This window comes from Corvus brachyrhynchos, unplaced genomic scaffold (genome assembly GCF_000691975.1).
Source record: "Corvus brachyrhynchos isolate BGI_N302 unplaced genomic scaffold, ASM69197v1 scaffold14, whole genome shotgun sequence".
Taxonomy (NCBI): Eukaryota; Metazoa; Chordata; class Aves; order Passeriformes; family Corvidae; genus Corvus; species Corvus brachyrhynchos.
Window position 1 is genome coordinate 17,105,420 of NW_008239110.1, and position 19,150 is coordinate 17,124,569.

The 19,150-nt window shown below is 36.9% G+C and overlaps 1 protein-coding gene across 22 annotated transcripts in view; it reads right to left on the reverse strand.

Annotated features, from left to right (window-relative positions):
- EPB41L2 (erythrocyte membrane protein band 4.1 like 2) overlaps positions 1-19,150 on the reverse strand; it is a 109,880-nt gene that overhangs the window by 52,707 nt on the left and 38,023 nt on the right. For all 22 annotated transcript variants that reach the window (XM_017739432.1, XM_017739447.1, XM_017739442.1 and 19 more), the window contains exons 2-3: positions 12,654-13,129; positions 11,390-11,602 (exon numbers count right to left, since the gene is read on the reverse strand). In XM_017739432.1, coding sequence (XP_017594921.1) covers positions 11,390-11,602; positions 12,654-13,115 — 675 coding nt within the window. In that variant the 5' untranslated portion in view covers positions 13,116-13,129. The remainder of the gene's footprint in view (positions 1-11,389; positions 11,603-12,653; positions 13,130-19,150) is intronic.

Consider the following 19,150-nt stretch of genomic DNA (forward strand, 5'->3'; position numbering starts at 1 on the left):
AATGGAATATTGTGTATTATTATATAAGGCATAACAAGCAAGTACTGTGTACAACAGATGTATGCGCCTGGTGGGGTCTCCTCCCCCTGCTGTGTAGCCCTGGGAGAGGGGCCCTGGGGGGAGACACGGGGTTTCCCTGCCCCTGCTCAGCCTCATTCCCCATTGGTTGGTTTGTGTTCCCTGCGCGGGCAGAAGGACCCTCGGGTCCCGTGACTGCGGAGTTCCTGAGCATAGCCCCGGCCATGCGGCTGGAGAGATAAACATCTCTGAAACATCTACCACGAATCTGTCCACATATATATTTCTTTTCCACGGGACTCCTGGTTTGATATAGGTGTGTTACAGTATCCCCACTGTAACATGTGCCCTATTGTGGATTGGTTAAAACAGTTGTCTGTAACTTTTAGAAGCACGCTATTAGCTGAGAAGCTTTTAAGAATGTTCTGTAACTAGGCAGTTTTGGATGTCTGCGACAGTGTGAGCTTTGTACCATCTCTGTCTCAACTCTGTATGCGAGACTGATAACAGAATAAAATAATAAAAAGGCTCCTGGAGCGTCTGTCCAGGCTCCCCGTCCCATTTGTTGATGAAAACGCCAACAGGTACATACACACGTGTTTATAGCACAACAAATACTAACACTAAAAACAAGGACATTTTCATGTTCCAAATTCTAATTCAGAAATGTCAGTAAAAGTGTAAGTCCCACAACAAGGGAGCACATTCAACCTAGCTATACCAAGAGGCTGAGAAGTGAGGACATGCTCATAGAGCCAGCAGTTTAAACCACAATAGTACTCAGATCAGCAGTACTCTGTATTGCTGCCAAGTTATGCTGTCTTTTAAGTGAGAATATGAAAAGAACACATGTAACCAAGGTTATTCTAGTACCAATTTCAAGCCTGTATTTAGACACTGCAGATGCCACCTCATAATGCAATCACTTCATAAAACCAGAGGTAGCGTTTTTCTGTCCTTTACCTCCCCAAAAAAAGAGCAAACCAGAGCAAAGCAATTGCAGCCGACATACACAATGGAAATTTCTATGCAACTGGGAATTAGGGTATCATGGATCCGTTTGGCTATGTAAGAGTTGCCAACTACTGATGCAATATAAACACTCACAGCCACCAGTTCTGTTCAATATATTTATCTATGATAGGGATGCAGGAGTTGAATGCACCATTAGCAAGTTTGCTGATGATACTCAAGTGGGAGGTGCTACTGACTCTCTTAAGGGACAAGAGACCTTACAGAGCAATTGGACAGATCGGAGCATTAGGCAATCAGTGGCATGAAGTTTAGCAAATACCAGATTCTGTACCTGGGACAGAGTAATGCTGAGCACAAGTATAAATGGGGAAAGAAGTGGTTGGAGACCAGCCCTGCAGAAATGGATCTGGGGGTGCTCATCAGCAGCAGCTCAGAGTGAGCCAGCAGGGAGAGCCTGGGCAGCCAGGAGGGCAAACGCCATCCTGGGATGCATCAAACACTGTGTTCAACCAGCCAGACAAAAGAGGCGATTATCCTGCTGCACTCAGCTTTGGTATAGCCACACCTTGAGTACTCTGAGCAGTTCTGGGGCCCACAAATTAAGAAGGATGGGAAGGTCCTTGAGTATACCCAGAGGGCAACAACTAAGCTGGGAAAAGGGCTGGAAGGAAGGTCCTATAAGGACTGGCTTAGGAGGTTGGGCTTGTCTAGGTTAGAGAAAAGGAGGCTGAGGGGCAGCCTCATTGCTCCCTACAGCTTCCTGAGGAAGATGGAGAGGGAGGTGCTGAGCTCTTCTCCCTAGGATCAGTGATAGGACATGTGGGAACAGTTCAAAGCTGCACCAGGGGAGGTTTAGATATGACATTAGGAAGCATTTCTTTACCTCAAGGGTGATCAACCAGTGTAATAGGCTTCCTAGAGAGGTGGTTGATGCCCCAAGCTTGTTTAGGAGTCATTTGGATGTGACCTTTTGGTCAGCCCTTGGGACATGGGTGCTTCCTTACTCTTAAAGGGTTGGTCATCAGGCAGCTGAACTCAATGGCCTTTGGAGGTCCCTTCCACCTGAAATAGTCTATCCTATTCTTACTCCTGCCTTCTCCTTTCTCTAGCAGTACACACAGAGGAAAATCTCAACATTTCTTCCCAGTCCTGCACTAGCAGAAAGGATTGAATGGGTTATCATGTCCCACCCTAGGCATTGTCTGTCTCTGTGTGGGAAGGAGGCATGTACTGTCTGCTGGGCGTGAGAGCTGTGGATTATCTCAAACTTATTTAACCACTTGAAGAAATTTGAAAGAAAAAAAAAGCCAACAAAAACAAGTACAGTTTTTAAAAGTCTTCTGTGTTCATTCAGTTTATCTGGGTTTCCACAGAATGGCAGAACTCCACATATCTCCTCAGAGATCAAACCCTTAGCTGGATGCAGGACATGCTCCCAAACTGAATGACGGCAAACATTTTGAGGTGTGCAACACCTATTATTTCCCCAGAGATTTTTTTTTCTTCTTGTACTCATTTTTAGAAATGTTTGAGTCATTCCCCTTGGAGAAATGTAATAAAACATTTTATTACATTTGAGAACAACAGTACTCCATCAGAGAGAGGGTCCATCTCCAAGGGTTCCTCTCCATCTCCTTTAGACAAATGTCTAAAGGCAAGCACAGGAGCAGTACCCAGGAGTTGACTAACTATGAGACTGGTATTTGCCTGAAATGCCAGAGTTTTTTCATCTCCAAAACCATTTTCAAAGACGCATATTTACAGGCGCAAAAAAGATTTGATTTCATTTTAATTTTCTGAATCAGATTAAGAGACAATGCTCACAGGCATTAACACAATGCAATTCTGTAGCCAGGACCAGGCTAATGCATTCTTCAGTTTTGCTTAAAAAATCAAAACATCCCTTGCAGTCTGGCAAAGGCAAGGCCACAGAAAGGAGAAGCCAGAATATGAACCAGGTAGTATCTGTTTCCTGAGACTTGAAGAATAGGGATTGGTACTGGTCACATGCAAAAGAGGAGGAGATGCGTGACAGCCTGGGTTGTTTTCAAAAGTATGATACATGCCAATGACAAGTATATTTTTTGGCTGCAAAATATTGCTTTGCTGTGCTTCTTGGCCAGTGATGCATGAAAAGTGCTCTCATGCCTGGCCTGCACTTGAATTGCATGCAGGAAGAACTGAAAAGTGCCAGCTCCTGATGCTGCAGCAAACCAGACTGCCTTGTACAAACAAGGACCCCTAGGGAAAACCAGACCAAGGGAATACAGGAGCTCACTCCTGCTACACACTTGGAATGGCAGAGAAAGGCTGAGAGCAAGGGCATGAGTGGTGCCTTGGAGGTGCAAAAGCAGCAGGAAAGAATCTAGGCAGAATGGCCCAAATGAACCCTTGGCAAGGGGCCATGGCTGAATGCTGCAGAGGAAGGCAAAAAATCCCCAGGGACTGAGATGACTTCACACATAAACATTACTTTCAGTGGTGTCTGTTGAATCTAGACAAATATTTCAAGAATGTGCCAAATTTAACATCATCCCTATTTTCCTTTTTCTAAATAAAAGATGTCATACTTTGAACAGACCACTTAGTGTTTGAATAAACCTAGACTACACATCTGAGCAGTCAGAAAAAAAGATTTGCAAATCAAAACTCAGCTACAATTAAACATCTGTTCCATATCAGCTTCATTCAGAGTTTTCTTAATTCAGGGTTAAAGACTGATCTTAATTGTACATTGAGCAAACATATTTTTACTTTGTATTAGCAAACTGTAAGCAACCATAGAGTCTGTGTCAACTCCAATATATTTCACTTGTTCATACGTGCATAAAATACGGTCAGTGCTGGCATCCCTTAAATGCCTTTTGTCATAAATATTTAATTAGACCACTGACTGAATGCAATAAACAAACCCAATAGGATCTTCATTTGCTTCTAACTAGTAATCATTATGCACTTAGCATTTCTTTTTGTTTGTTCGAACTGTGTTATTCTCTACTACAACAGAGTTTATAGCAGAAAATCTGAACAAGTCTTTTCTGCAGATCCCAAATTTAACGACAGAATTTCCTCTCAACTATCTACAAAACTACAGATTGAGGGGGAAAAAGCAAGTTTATTTCCCCCATGAAAGCAAGAGTTACACGTAGTTCACGGTAATATATTAGTAACTTATACCTCCCACAGATGTCAATTATCAGGAAAGGAGTAGGTCAAAATTCCATCATTTGCATTGTGTTAAAAAAATTAAAATTGCTCATAAAAATTAAGTCTTAAACATTCCAACAGTCTGCTCATTCAAGCTATTAAAACTCAACTGCCATTACATCTCAAATATTACACTATTGAATCATGAATCAAAGTTATTTTATCCTTTAATATGGTTCTGTCATTTCAAGCAAGCACCAAGGTTCAGTCACAGTTTTTGGCAAATACCACTCATTAGCTTTCATCTTCAATACCTTGACAAGTCTCTGTGATAAACTTACAGGCTGTTATTCCTTTAACTTTCTTTCAAGTAATGAAAGGTAACTGAAAATTTTTTAACAGTTCACAGCTTCTGAAAGTTGTTTTAAGCCATGCTCCTCCAGAACTATTCAACAATAGCTTCTTTCTCTTTCCATCTCTCCAAGCATTCACATATTACTCTGAAGAGTCTGAGGCTAAGTAGGTGTTATCTTTAAGAGTTACAATAGTTTTAAGCTTGAAATAATTAAATTAATTGCTCATGCTCTATGAATGCACATATTGTGTACATGTAACTTGTGTTGTTTAGTATGGTACCTGCATGCAACATTATTTTGTGATTTATTTCAGAAGATTCCTTTAGAGCAACAGAGCACAGAAAATCAATCTATTTTATTATTATGGAAACTATGGACTTAAGGAACTAAAGGACTAAAAGTAAAAGGAATTTAATATAACATTTTAATGGAGGATATTTTGCTGCCTTATGAAACTTTACAGGTTCCAAAATAACAATATAAAGCAAGTTTGAAGAGTGGCTGGTATAAACGTTCATAACACTACTCCCACTCAATGATTTTAACTCCCCAGAGCAAGTAGCCAAGATGCAGAGTAATTATTTACAGACCACATTTTATCAACCATGCAAGACTATAATCAGAATCTCTGCATTGGTGAATTGAGTGCAGTTCATTTCTGGAAAGATCAAAAACCACGAAACAGTACAGTGAGAATTTCAAACTACGAAGAACTGAGGAACAGGTTTCACCCAGCACAAGGTTTAGCTTTATTATGCTGTCATGTCATGGACTTCTCTAGGTGACAGTGGAGTACATTAGGTGTTGTATCTACACTGGCATCTAGACAAGGATATTTGGAGAAGCTATACTCCAGAAAGACTATAAACCAGGTCCTTCAAAAGTAATGAAAGTACAAAGACAGATGAGAAGTAAAAAGAAAATAATTACAAAAGAGGCTGAAATATCTGTTTAAACAGTTCTACAGATAAAAAATTATTGACTTGAAGTTCAAACTGGCAAGTTGACACCAGTCAGAAGATCTCCTAAGGCAAAATAAAGAGTACGCAGGTAAAAAAATAGATGATTCTCAGAGGTGATAAATTAATTTACAAAGTAACCTCAAAAGAGACAAATATCTGAGATTTGCTTTATGCTGAAATTTAAAGATCAACCATGTCAGGCATGCCCAGGGCAACAGGAAAGACATGCAAAAACAAGCCAGAAGAAATAACTCCAGTGTCAAACAACACTAGGTGACTGCAAAAAAGAACTTAAAGTAATTATCAATACACAAAACCCCAGTGGCAAAGAAACAAGAAGGGTTCAAAGGTACCTGTCCTCCTCCATCAACATCTGATGACAAATTCTGAACTACAAAAGAACAGCATCAAATTACAGTCATTTGCAAAGATGTTTTAATGTCCCATTAAAAACATACTAGTTCACCAGGAGTGAACTGCTCTTTTTTCCCCACGATTTCATATATACTATCTCAGCATCTTCAAGCCATGTTCTTCCCAAGTGAGCATCTCCCACCCATTTCTATTCTGTACCACTCACCACAGGAATTCACGTTCAGAACATTTTGTCACAGAAACCAGTTTTTGTTCACTCTGATGTATCTCTCAATGCAATCTGCATATCACATATACTTTTTTTTCCAAAAGGTGCTTTAACTCAATATAGATTCCAAGAAAATGCCTCATTAAGCAGAAGTTAATATGAAATTAATGTAACTAGACTTTAAATTGCACGTGTACCTAATCCGTCCAAAATAAACTGAACTAGTTCCAGTTAGAACAAAATGTACATCCATGCAAATCTTTTAGTCCTATAATTAAGTTTATAACTGGATTACAATTTGTGCTGGTTTATCTTCTTTTTTTCTTAAACAGTACATATAAATCCAGTTTCCTACATATATTTGCTCCAAAAATTCAACTCCCATCTGAATATCCCAGGGTAAAAAAAAAAAAAGTGACATGATACATGATTGCTTTATGCAATATCTACTTCTACCCCTGTCCTTTTCAATGGACAATAAGGTGGCATTAACCTCCTGCTTACAGAAGATCTTGCCTTACCAAGACGAGAAGATCCTTGAGAATATAAAGATTATTATTACAAAAACCAATCCGTGGCAGCCAGGCCAGAAAACAACTATGTCAACACACACACATTTGCTTCAGCCACATTACAATTACAGGGCTTCACCAATTCACTTAAATTAATCCCTCTGCCTCTCTCAGCTTCATACTACAGAACTCAAATGTTTCAGAATACAGCTGAACTCAATTTACAGCAAGTTAGGATATCCACTTGTCACTTAGTAAATATTAAATTTCTAAAAATGTTTAGTGAAGCGTGGAAAGCCTGGTCCACAACAACCTCTATAGGGCTTTTGCTGCCTAGTCTAAGTCTCAGTGATGATACATTTTTAAAAAAACTAATTCCAGATGAACTCTCGTGAAACATCCACCTTAAGCAAAAACTGCAGCCTCTTTTCCAATACAAATGTTTCACATATTCTGTAAAAGCTCACTAGAGCCCTTTATTGAATTGAAATATCAATTTTTTTTAAGCTTGAAAAAAATCTATTTCAGTCATCTCTGAGAAATTAATCAAATTTAATTTGTACAGAATGTGTTATTTTGCAAAATAAGAAACCAAATCAGGTTCAGTCTTGGGGGGGGAATGGAAAGTGGTTGTGTGTGTGTAAAGAACTGGGGTTTGTACAAGACATTTTATGAAATAATGTTTCCTTCTTTCCATATCCAAAATTCAAAATCCTATTATAAAAAATTGAGTACGTTGAAGCGTTTTAAATCACTAGAGCTGAAGAAACATAACCACAAATATGTCTAAAACTCAATTAAGCTCACAAAGCAAAAGGGAATATAAGCAGAATAGAAATCTAACTATCACATGGACAGCAGTTTAGAGAGCAGTTTCTGGTCTACTGAAATGGCATTTCTTCCTAAGCACACAGACTATTGTCAGTGGATAGCCTGTTCTCTCAGGAAAAATTACGAACAAGATGGACAGAAAAAAGAATGGAAATAAAGTAAAAAACCCTGTCAGAACTCCACATCTAGCACCTCAATCTATACTAAGACTGCTTTCTAAAATAAGGGAAGATAGAAGAAAATAAAGAGAGAGGTGTCAGACTAAACAACTGGCATGTATCATGGAATTCAATGAGCAATAACAAAAGAGCTGCTATTTTAGAAGCTGTTAATAGGAAATGCTAGAGATATTATACCTGAACTCATCTGTCCTTCCAGACAGTATGAAGTCTCAAAGCGCAGGTTTGTACTCGTACAAGTACAGAACAAGACTAAGAGTTCTCAATTATTTAGGGCTTTATCTTACTTCAAAAAAAAAAAAAAAAAAACCCCCCAAAAAATCCCGCCAAAACACTAGAGAAAAACATGTACTTGGATAACCATGATGAACAGGTAAGATTTTATGGAACTGCTTTCTCCCACAAGCAAAAAAAAAAGGTGAAAATTTGAAAATTAACCATATTGCTGAAAGGGCCATACACAAAATAATGAATTTTAAGAACCTAAGATGGCATTAAAAAAACGTTTTTTGAAAATAGGAATGACATTTGCTTTTTTTCCCCCCAGCAAACCCCAGGAAGTTCCCCTGACTGCTGGGACATTTCCAATATGGTCAAGTTTGGCCTTGAAGCAACACCAGCCAGGCTCACTCAGTACTAGTGGGTGTATTCTGTAAGGTCCCATGGGACTGGTCTCTCTCTCTCTCAAATGTTCCCTAATGTAACTCTAACCATCCCTTTTTCCATTAGTTTCAAAAAGTCTCAGTATTTAGTCACTGCTAAGAATCCTGATCAGCCTTGATCTGTGTGCTGACGCTGAAGATACTGCATCATGGTTTTCTCTCCTTTTATGCCTGTTCCCAGCTATTGTCTTATATAAAGAGACATACAATAGGAATGAACAATTAGCAAAATTTAACAGAGACTACATTAATGGGTTATATTTTGTTTTCTTTCACAGTCCTTTTAATTTATGTGAATACAAATTGATGCAGTCCTACAAGAAAAAAGGAATAGAATTGCAACTCAAACAGAAAATTCCCCAACAGTGTATTAGCTCAGATTTTTTACTGCTTATCATGAAGGTTTGGAATGGCAGTTAGAAAGAGACAGGATTCTATCAAAAGACATCAAATAACAGTAATGAAAACAAGGTTTTTTTCAGTTTTACTTTGCCATTAGCAAATATATATATTTTTTAAATATAAAGAAGTTGGTCTACAGTCCATAGTAAACTGGAAGAGGCATCAGGAATGTTAAAATCATGACAATTGCCCTAAACTAAAACCTGATTTACTAGAAAGTCAACCAAGGTAAACTGGGCTTTGACTGCAGAAATTTTGTTTCTTTGCCTTTTAATTCTCAAATCATTTCAGTAACTTTGTAAAAGCAGAAATAAACCAACATTTACCCAAACACTAAACACTGAAGGAAGACTGAAAAAAGAGTATCAGAAATCTGCTAGGATCCTTTGCAGAAAGCACAAACTGAAATTTCACTTATCAGTTGATATAGCTTTCTGAGACTTTAAGAATTTTGATATGGTAGTAGAGCATAAAAAACTCTACATGGATTTAAGAACACTAATTCTTCTATAAAATTGCAGTCAGCACTGCTCATGCCCTATAAATAATTCAGGTGAACATATAAAACAAATTGTTTCTTTATCACTTTTTTCCCCTCTTAAATTAATTTTACTATTGTTCTTACAGCAAACTCTTACTGCAAATAATGAGAAAACTTATTTCTCGCCAAATGACTTAACTGAATCATGACAGACTTAAAATACTGCAGAATAGAATTTTTTAGTTATAAATACAAAATGGTATATTCTTAGATCTGTGGTAAGCCACCACATCATTTAAGTCTCATTTAGGACAGGGAAAAAGCCCAGGAAGATAAAACTCACGTAGCTTTTAATTAAAACAGAGACAACATTCAGATCCAAACATTCTGATTTACGTGGGGAAAAAAAAAATCCCAAACCAACAGCTACTCCAGGGTTACTACCCTGTAATCAATTTTTGTTTTCTCTATACATATAGATACTAATACATAAATAGAAATACTTTCCAAGTACTTCTGGTGACAAAATTCCTGCAATTTTAGACCATAAGTATGCACAGCCCTATACAGTGCGTTGTGGAGAGCCATTATTCTGTAGTATATTTTTCATGCTCTTGTTTTGCTTATGTCAATAATTTTTTTTCTTCTGGAAACACAGCATAATAAAAAGCAGACTTAACTAACAGTAATGAAGGCTTTGCTATTGCTTTTTACAGTCAGACTGATTGATGGTGAAATGGTCTACATCTGACATGCTCAGGGAACGATCCATGTAGGACTAAAATATCATACTTTAAGAAACATAAACTATAATTGCTTTGTTTTAACACTGAGAATGTAAATTTTAAAATGGAGGCCTTAGAAAGCTTGTACTGCTAACAAAGCTTGTACTACTACAAAACACAAACTTTAAAACTTCCATCAAACTGCAGCAAAACATTCCCAAGCAGTATTTCATATTGATAAACAACAAATAAGAACTTCTTAGCTGACAGGAGGAGTTTGATTACAGAATAGGTTTGAAAAGCCAGCTCTACTAATGCATGAAATAAGATTTGTGATGAAACTTTGGAAAATCTTAAAAACAAGCATCTTTTTTTAGCCTTCTCTAAAGGCAAGATCTGGAACGACAGGTGAGCAGTATCCATCCAGTGCTATACCACAGAATGCAAAAGGACTTGTACACAAGCAACTAAATTACCAAGAAGCCTAACGAAATCCACAATCAAATAGGGTAGGGACTGACTGATGGACACTGGAAAAATGAAACAGCACAAGAGCAGACAAAAGGCTTCAAGCAGAAGCTTGCATTACCACATGACTTGTAATATGTGTACCACATCAAAAATTGAACAATATATGTTAGACAAAAATGGAAATTTTTTCCATCAATCAAGTGGATCTAGGAAATGCCATAACATTGCCACTGTTTTGTCCTTAGATCAATATGAAAGATACATCTAGATGCCTAGTTTTAGAAAAGGCACAAGATTTTTAACTGCTCTTCATAACTCAGATATTCAGCCTGGGCACCACCGCAGATCAGTTGGTTACATCATGCAAAATGCAACACCTACGTTCATGAGTGGGGTTCAGAACAACTGTTTTCCCCCATTTCAAACAGATGGTCTAATGTAAAATACAGGATAGAAAAATAAAATATTAAAAAATAACTATTTGACTTAGAACTTGGACACACATACATATTCAAAGGATATTAAAGCCATAAAACCCAGAAAAATATTTTCTACTCAGCCCAAAATCCCTGTTTCTGTTAGTGATCTTAAGTCAGATTTAACAGACAAATTACATACAATATCTAACCCAGTGATTTACAGCTGAAAACAAGCAATCCACACAGACGTGAAAATGTGGAACTAGAACATAACTTTAAATATAAATATGTGTTTTATACCTGTAATGGAATTTTTCTTTCTGAAGAAAACTTCTTTTAAACTTTAACAAAGTTTAAACTTTAATCTCCAGCTGAGATAACTTTAAAAAAATTAATGAACTCAAGAAAACTTTATCAGCACATGTCACATTACTTTCAGGAAAACCTTCATGTTTTAGAAAAAAAATTAAATTTGAGCTGTCAAATAATCAGCTAGTGTACCTTAGAGGGTATTTTTAAGAATAAACTGATATAGTTTTAAAGATGGAATTTTAAACTGAAATGTTAACTGACTCCTAGCGATAGCATTAAACACTCAGTATAATAGAAAGCAAGTTTTCTTTTCCCTATAGAAAAAGCTCTTTATATAAAGACTTGATGCCTTACCTCTAGGTCACAGCTGTATTCTGTGCCATCCAGAAGCATCACCTTACACTGCACAGTTTTGATTTTCTTTGGAGACTTCTGAGGAATGTTATCTGTTTTAATTTCAGCTGTCTGCACTTCTTTTGTCTCCCTTTTTTCTTTTTCTTCTTGTTTTTCTTCCTTTTTCTCTGCATCTTCCTCTACTTCTGTTTCTTTACCGTCTTCTTTGGGAGGCTATATAAAATACAGTTAAACTCAGGATTTTTAACTTGTTCATTCCTTTTATAAGCTACTAATAAAGAAGACATTAAACTTCCATTAAAGTTATGCACATACTGGAAGCACAATAACCAGCATAAGCATTAAGGTCTTCTTTTAGGGACCAGATATTCTTGTTCTCAGACCACAGAATTTTTTTTTCTTTTTTTCCCCCTTTCCTTGAAATGAGGTTTGCTCTCAGACCACAGAATGTGTCTTTTTTTCCCCCTTTCCTTGAAATGAGGTTTGTGTTTTTTAATATGTTATTGGCTTTCTTCCTAAGAGAAATGAATTTATTAAGAAGCTCCAGGAATTATACTAAACAAAAGCCCAGTGTTTATGAAAGCCAAGTGATACAGAATCACAGAATGCTTGTGGCTGGAAGGGATCTCTTGAGATCTAGTCCAATGACCCTAGGCCCACACAGGGTAGTTTACCCAGGACCACATCCTTTTTGGGTTTTGGATATCTTCATAGGGGAAGACTCCGTAATATCTCTGGTCAACCTGTTTCAATGTCCGGCTCACTCCTTTACCACCCTAGGAGGCCTGTCATCTGCACCCCCACCACCTAGCTACATTCCTTACCAAGGAAAGGTCCTATCACCATCAGAGCAAAAAAGATTTTCTTGTGATTAGAAATGTAATTTCATGGGTTTAATTTGGGTCCGTTGCCATCTGTCATCTAACTGCATACCACTGAGAAGGGTCTGGCTTTGCATTCCCTCCATTCAGGTATTAATACACACCAATAAGATTCCCCTTCCTCTTTCTCTTCCCCAGGCCGACCAGTGCCAACTGTCTCAGCTCCTCCTCATACAAAACATTCTCTATGTGCCTTCACCAGCCTAGAATATGAAGTTTGAATGTTAAGAACTGGCATGCAACTTCACAAAAAGCAGGACTGGAGCCTAGCAACTGGAATAGCTGTCATTTTTTCCCTAATATGATCCTAATAAGTTACATAATTCATGCATCAGGTTGCATTAAAATTACTCCCAAGTATCTATAAGCCTTCCCACACGTACCTGTATTTCAGCACTACTAACAGAGTGTTTTTCCTTGTCGTCTGCTTTAGCATTCTGCCGGTTTTCAGCTGCTCCTTCCAAGCTCTTTCTTGACTGATCCACTCCCTCTGGTGTCTGGCTTTCACTTTCTTCAACTACTTGCTCTTCCCCTGTGGCCCTTTTCTTGGGCTCATCTTTGGCCTCTGCCAAGGTGTATGACTTTTGTTTCTTAAGCCACGGGGGAATGAAACGAGAAATACCCTTGCTTTCAGGTGAAGATTTTTCCTTCTTCTGTCTACTTGGACTACTTTGGCTAGTTGGTGCTGGGACAGAAGAATCTTGAGCTTCTCCAGAGGATGTTTCCCTGGACTTCTGATCTCCTGGAGTCTCTGATGCTTCTTCAGGCTTGTCTTTGGCTTTGTCTGGTCCCAGCTGCTCAGAATCTTTCTTTACTTCGGTCTCTGAACCAACTTCAGTTGTCATTATCACAACTGACACTAAAAGAAGCAACAATAAAAATAGTTTTGTTATGTAGCATTACTACTTTTACTGACTAATTATTTGCAGTAATTTGTAGTAATTTAGAAACTCTTGTAGATTATTAAACTTATTAGGGTTAAAGAAATACTCCTTTTCAAATTTTCAGTTGACAGGTAAGGCCAGTAAGCTAAAACATAGTGCTCTGCAGATAAAAGATCTAGAGTTTCCTTCTCTTTAAAGGAAGGAAAGATAAAGGATAAAATTTTAAGTGTGCTCTCTGAAAGGCATTTATTATAAGCTACTCCTAATGTTATTGGCCAAGATTATTTCAGAAGTAACTTCAGTTCTCTTTCTACTGAGCTCCTTGGTAGACCCAGAAAATGAATTTTCAGAAGAGTATCCACCTTCTGTAGTAAAACTGGTAGGTATAACTCCCTTAGTATTTGGTGACACCAATTAAAAATAAATTATTGGAAGTGAAAGAGTAAGATTACCAAAGAATAGGACAAAAGGATGGTGAGCATGATACTGAATATAAAAAACCTGGAAATTTTAAATCACTAATAGTGCTGGGGAACATATATTTTTAACTAAGGTAAGATTAGGTTCTTAATAAGAAGTTCATACCAATCAACATAAAATCATATACTCTTATACTCTCATCACTTCTGCTCACCCTTCCTTCAGTGAAATTAAAGACAAATTGTAATACTGTAACAACAGGATATGCAATAATAACCTTTAATCTTACCATTATTGGTATTGATTGAAAGAAATATTAACTAGAATATACAAATGTTGTTATCTGTGTGGCACTGTATTTTGCTGCATTGCTTTAAAAGTATAGTATAACTGCTTTTTTCCAATTTATTGAATTGAGCCAACAAAAATAAGCACACAAGGGTCCAACAAAAGTTTATAATGGTTAGATTTCATTATTCATCACTGGTATTTGCTTACAATCTTCTGAAAACAATTAATTTTAAATTAATGGTCTGTTTTTTCTGGCCTAAAGTTTAGCAGGTTAGTGACAATCACATTTCTATCTTTATAACATGAGAACCCTCTCCGTTATAATTGATTATCATCACTGCATGCCTTTAGAGGCCAGAGGCTCTTGGTTCAGGACTCTTGCTGAACTCAACAGCTCCCATCCCCACCCCTGCCCAAAAAGAGTCAAGTAGGTTATCTAGCTCAGGTTGATGCAATTAACTTGCAGAGCACTTCAAACTGCACTTGAAGCCAATTGAGAACTAGTTTAGATCACAAGGTAGCAGCAAAACTTTGCCTCCAGGTTTCCAAAGAACATCCATAGGCAGTCAGAAATAATTAAACTAAGCCATTCCCTAGGATAATGAAAAAAAAAAAAAAATGGAAGCTAGCAGAGGCCTAAATATACAATAGAAGCCATTCTGGCCAAAGAGATGAACAATACTGAGCCAAAGGAAACACCATCTTGACAGTTATCTTACTCTTTAAGAAGCCCCAGACATAGGAGCCTTGAACTACCTACAGGCAAATTCACATTAAGCATCTTGAGACCAAAGTAGCTACATGGGTGTGTGTGGGTTTTTGTTCATCACTTAACATTTCACAATCTAAAACCAAAGCATTCCCCAATGGGGAATTAAATTAAAAGTTAGTAGCTTTACTGCTACACTAGAGACTTCTGAATACATTTCAAACTTAAATATTACAGTTACATAGCCATTTATACCACTTTTTACAAAACCCATCAAGTTTCAATACTACTAATAAAGCTTGTTGTGATAAAGTATTAAACATTATGTAAGTACTACTTATCTCAGAGGTAACAGGCCTCTGAAAGGCAGGTTTCATTTGACTGTTGAGATTAAAGAATTTGCTATTTAAAGCCACATATTAGTATGCTAGTTGTAGTGAGCTACTACTAATCAAATTCCATTTTGCTATCACCTTTGTATCTTACACAGACATGCTCCTCTTCCTTCTGAATGGTAGGTATCTTATTAACACAATAATGTAAAACTTTATTATCAAAATGAAAAATGAACAATATCTAGAAAACCAAACTCAACTTTCCCTGAGAAAAATCAAAACTTCTGCTGATCAGAGAGTATCAATCCACACGGCTTAATAAATTCATAAGGGAGGTTTCATAATTAACAGAGATGGTGGTGATGTTTTTTCTCATACATATCTAAGGAAGAACCAATTTTTTCTCAGAAACTAGCTAAAACAATTTTGTAAGACTTGATATACAAATCTTCAAAGGAGTTAGAAGGAAGCCACTATATTTCCTGTACTTTTAAAAAAATTTTTCAAAATACGCAGAAATGCATGAAGTACATGTAGAAACGAATAAAAAAATCATTATATACCACTCTCAAAATTAATATCACTCTTTGATTATACAGTCAAAAAGGAGACATCTCCAGAAAATTCCTCAGAACTAAGTAAAATAAGTCACCCTGTAAACACATCTCTATGATATTGTTATAACAATAAAAGAAACTGAGGATACCAAGTCACACAACTGATTAAATTTAGACAGAATAGCAGTGGGTGGTACAAACTCGCTCAATGCGAAACAAGAAAGGTTTTGCACCTCCACATGTCCAGGTTTTCATAATCAAAGTTATAGTTACAAGGAGAACTTGGCTTTTTACCACAGAAGCAAGGGAAACTTGTTACAGCCCCCATCTGAAGAGGTCTGTCCATGTTCACTTAATACCTTTATTTGATGCCCACAGCAGGAGGAATTTCTTTCATGAGCTCAATTTCCTATAAGCTTGTAACTTCAGAGTTTTCAGAGTGGGATGGGGAGAGGGAGAGAAGAGGAATAGAGAGGAGAACCCTACAAAAGGAAGCACACCTCTCTGCTGAGCCTATATATTTCTTTACACTCCCAGTAGTCTCTGAACTAACCGTGAAGAGGTGGATGAGTTAACTAAACAAGAGCACTGACCAAGAGTGTAAGTTATAGTCTTCCCAAAATACCTACCTTCTCTACCACATTAGCTTGATACATTTCTTTTTTCCAGAGTTACATATTGGTACAAGAATTAGCTATACCTCGAGAAACACAAAATTGGGTCTCACACTCCCTCAGTGCTCTGTCAGATCCTCCAGTTTTGTATTTCACAGAAAAAACAGAGATAGGGAGGGACAAAACACTGGAGTTCTGCCATCAGCCTACACTTGCAGTTTGTAAAGCCTCTGATGTTACCTCCACTGTAGCCAAGCAATCAAGAAACCAGATTTTCTGGAAGTGGCTTTTTCCTGATTCTCTCCTGCCGTGATAGGGAAGACCTCACATGATCTCACACAGCTCTGGCCTAACAGCCAACAGTGTGCCAGTAAGCAAATGGAAACAAGCAGCAGACAGCATCTGTCTCAGAAGTGATATTGGGAAGACATAAATCAAATCAGATGGCAAATTTAGAGTTCTCAACTTCAACTGTATGTTTTCTTGCTTTCCTATCTCCAAGTAAACTCTCATTCATTCTTACTACATAGCATGAGCACATTACATAATTTTGACCCTATAATCTTTCATAAGCTCTGTAACAACTGCAGCAGGATAGGAGTCTCCTTATCTCACCTTTTTGTATTGCAAGGTAACATTGAATCTGTGTTTCATTTTGAATTGAGAAAGGAGAATAAGTATCTTGCAGCAAGAGTAGACAAAAGAGAAGGAACCTCGGGGTGATGCTCAAATAAAGGATTACCAATGTCTGAACAGAAAAAAGAAAAATCTTGGTAGATTTTGCAATTGACATTAAACCCATGCACATTAAATGACAAGTGGTAACAGCTGTATTTTTTGTAACCCTCCAGAAAACTTGGCTCACGCAGACTGAATGACTACCTAAACTGCAAGGATCAAGGTGGGGGTGGGATTGCAAAAAGTACTGTAAAACACTTTGCAGTTTCTGAAGAGCAGGTGAATTTGTTAAAACAGATCCCACTTTTGCAGGAAGCAGACGATCTGCCCCATTTATAACTCTACCAACTTCCCCAAGCAAGAGTCCTGACCAAGAAGCAGCTGAAGACAACAGATATTCTCACTCCTCTCCATTCAGCCCTTCCCCTCTCTTTTTATTGCACTGAGAAGAAACTTAGTGCTGGCCAGAGTTCACAGCTGAAAGCAGAAGAGGATGCCACTTTTTTTCCTTGCAAAAAAACTTTCCTCTCAAGTGTATACATTGGTCAGCTGGTTTGATGCCTTTCTTATAGTTTCTAGCATAAACTCTTGAAATGTAGTTTTCTGACCAAGAGGATTCCTGCCACCATAGATAAACTAGAAACAGAAGACATATCAAGTATAACATGGAGTTTAAAAAAAAAAGGAAAAAAAAAGAGAGGGAAAGAAAAAAGTATAGCTCAAAGATCACAGACAACTTTAAAACCAACTGCAGTGAAATGAAGTTTTCTATGGTGATGCATGTTTTAATTCACTGCTTCTGTTACAGTATTTCTTATTTAACAGCACAGAGGAACAAATCCAAATACTTTTTCCATACATTCCTGGATCTCATTTAACTTATTTTCTGAATATATAAAAGTAGAAAATGGCAGTCCTAAATTTGTTTCTTCTTTTTTCAGTTTGTCATTCATAGCAAATTCAAGAAATAAAAGTCTCTTTGATAGTTTTATCTTCATCAGTCTACTGGGATTCGCAGAGAAACCATCATGTCATAGATGCAAAAGGAAAAAAATCAACCTACTTCTACAGAAATAAATTACAGCTCAGTGCACTAAAAGCCAATGTGTGTCTCTGCAAGTCATGTAATTTTCTGGCTCACCAAAGTATTAATAATTTATTTTTTAAATTGCTACCTTCATAAATATTCCAAATATTTATCTCACATTGGCTACACATAAAAAATCCAAAAAGATATCAAAGAAAATTTCTAACATCTGAAAAAATATACATGAAAACCTGAAACAAGGTCATGTGTATTTTAACTGCCTACAACAAAGCAAAAAAGCTCCCAAATAAAGTTGCTTATTTCTTGTCATATTATTGATCTGAAGCTCAGAAGAAGCCTGATCTGCATTTCACAGTTGGTTAGGACACATCATTCATGCTTGCTGCTTTCAACATGTAAGATTTGTTGATATAAAAGCTCTAAAGAAGTAAAATCCTAGCTGGAGCAGTTATTCATATTTTAGAGTGTAAAAGAATCTGGTTTAAACAGTAGGTAATATCTGAGGAACTTGGTGCTACAACTAGATTTTTACAAAAACATAAATCAGTTATTTTTTGTAGAGTACAATAATTTATATTTCAAATGTGGCTGAAAGTAGTAACTAAAGAACCTTATTTCAGATTTCTGCTAAATTTTAAAACTTATATTTTATCATTGGTATGTAAAAAAGAAAACTCATGGTATACCATGATGCTGTGTAGCATCCTTTTGCTGAAGGTGCCAATATAACCTGCATACATTCTATTAGCAGACAAAGCAAAAAGTGAATCCAATTTCTCCTTTTAGTCATTATTTAAACGGATTACTACAATTGAAAAGACATGGAGTGCTCTGAACACCAAGGAATGAATTCTACTAAAGAATAAAGTTTTCAATTTTGAGATCCTTAAGAAAGCAAAAACATCTCTAAAGTTGGCTAAGATCAATCTGCAACATTTACATCATACAGCTCCCAATTAAATATTGTTCTGTAGTCAAATACCAACACAAAAGAGCCCCAGTTGTCCCATAGGAACTTGCATCCTCCTCTATATATATAAATATACAGAGGTGTTTATACATACAAACACACTTTGAAAGCTGAATCTAATAATTTGGATTACATTCTTTTTTAAGCACATTCCTAAAACAAAATAGATCAGACAAAAGTCAAAGATCAAGTTTAGCAAACTACTGAGTATGATAAAAAAGTTACAACAGAAAAAACAAGAGGAAATGGGTACATGTTTTATACATACAAAATCCAATCACCTATTTTTAAATGATTAATCAAAGATGATATCTACCAATTGAACCCAAACCTAAGTATTTACACACTGAGCGTGACAAGGACTGATCCAGTTT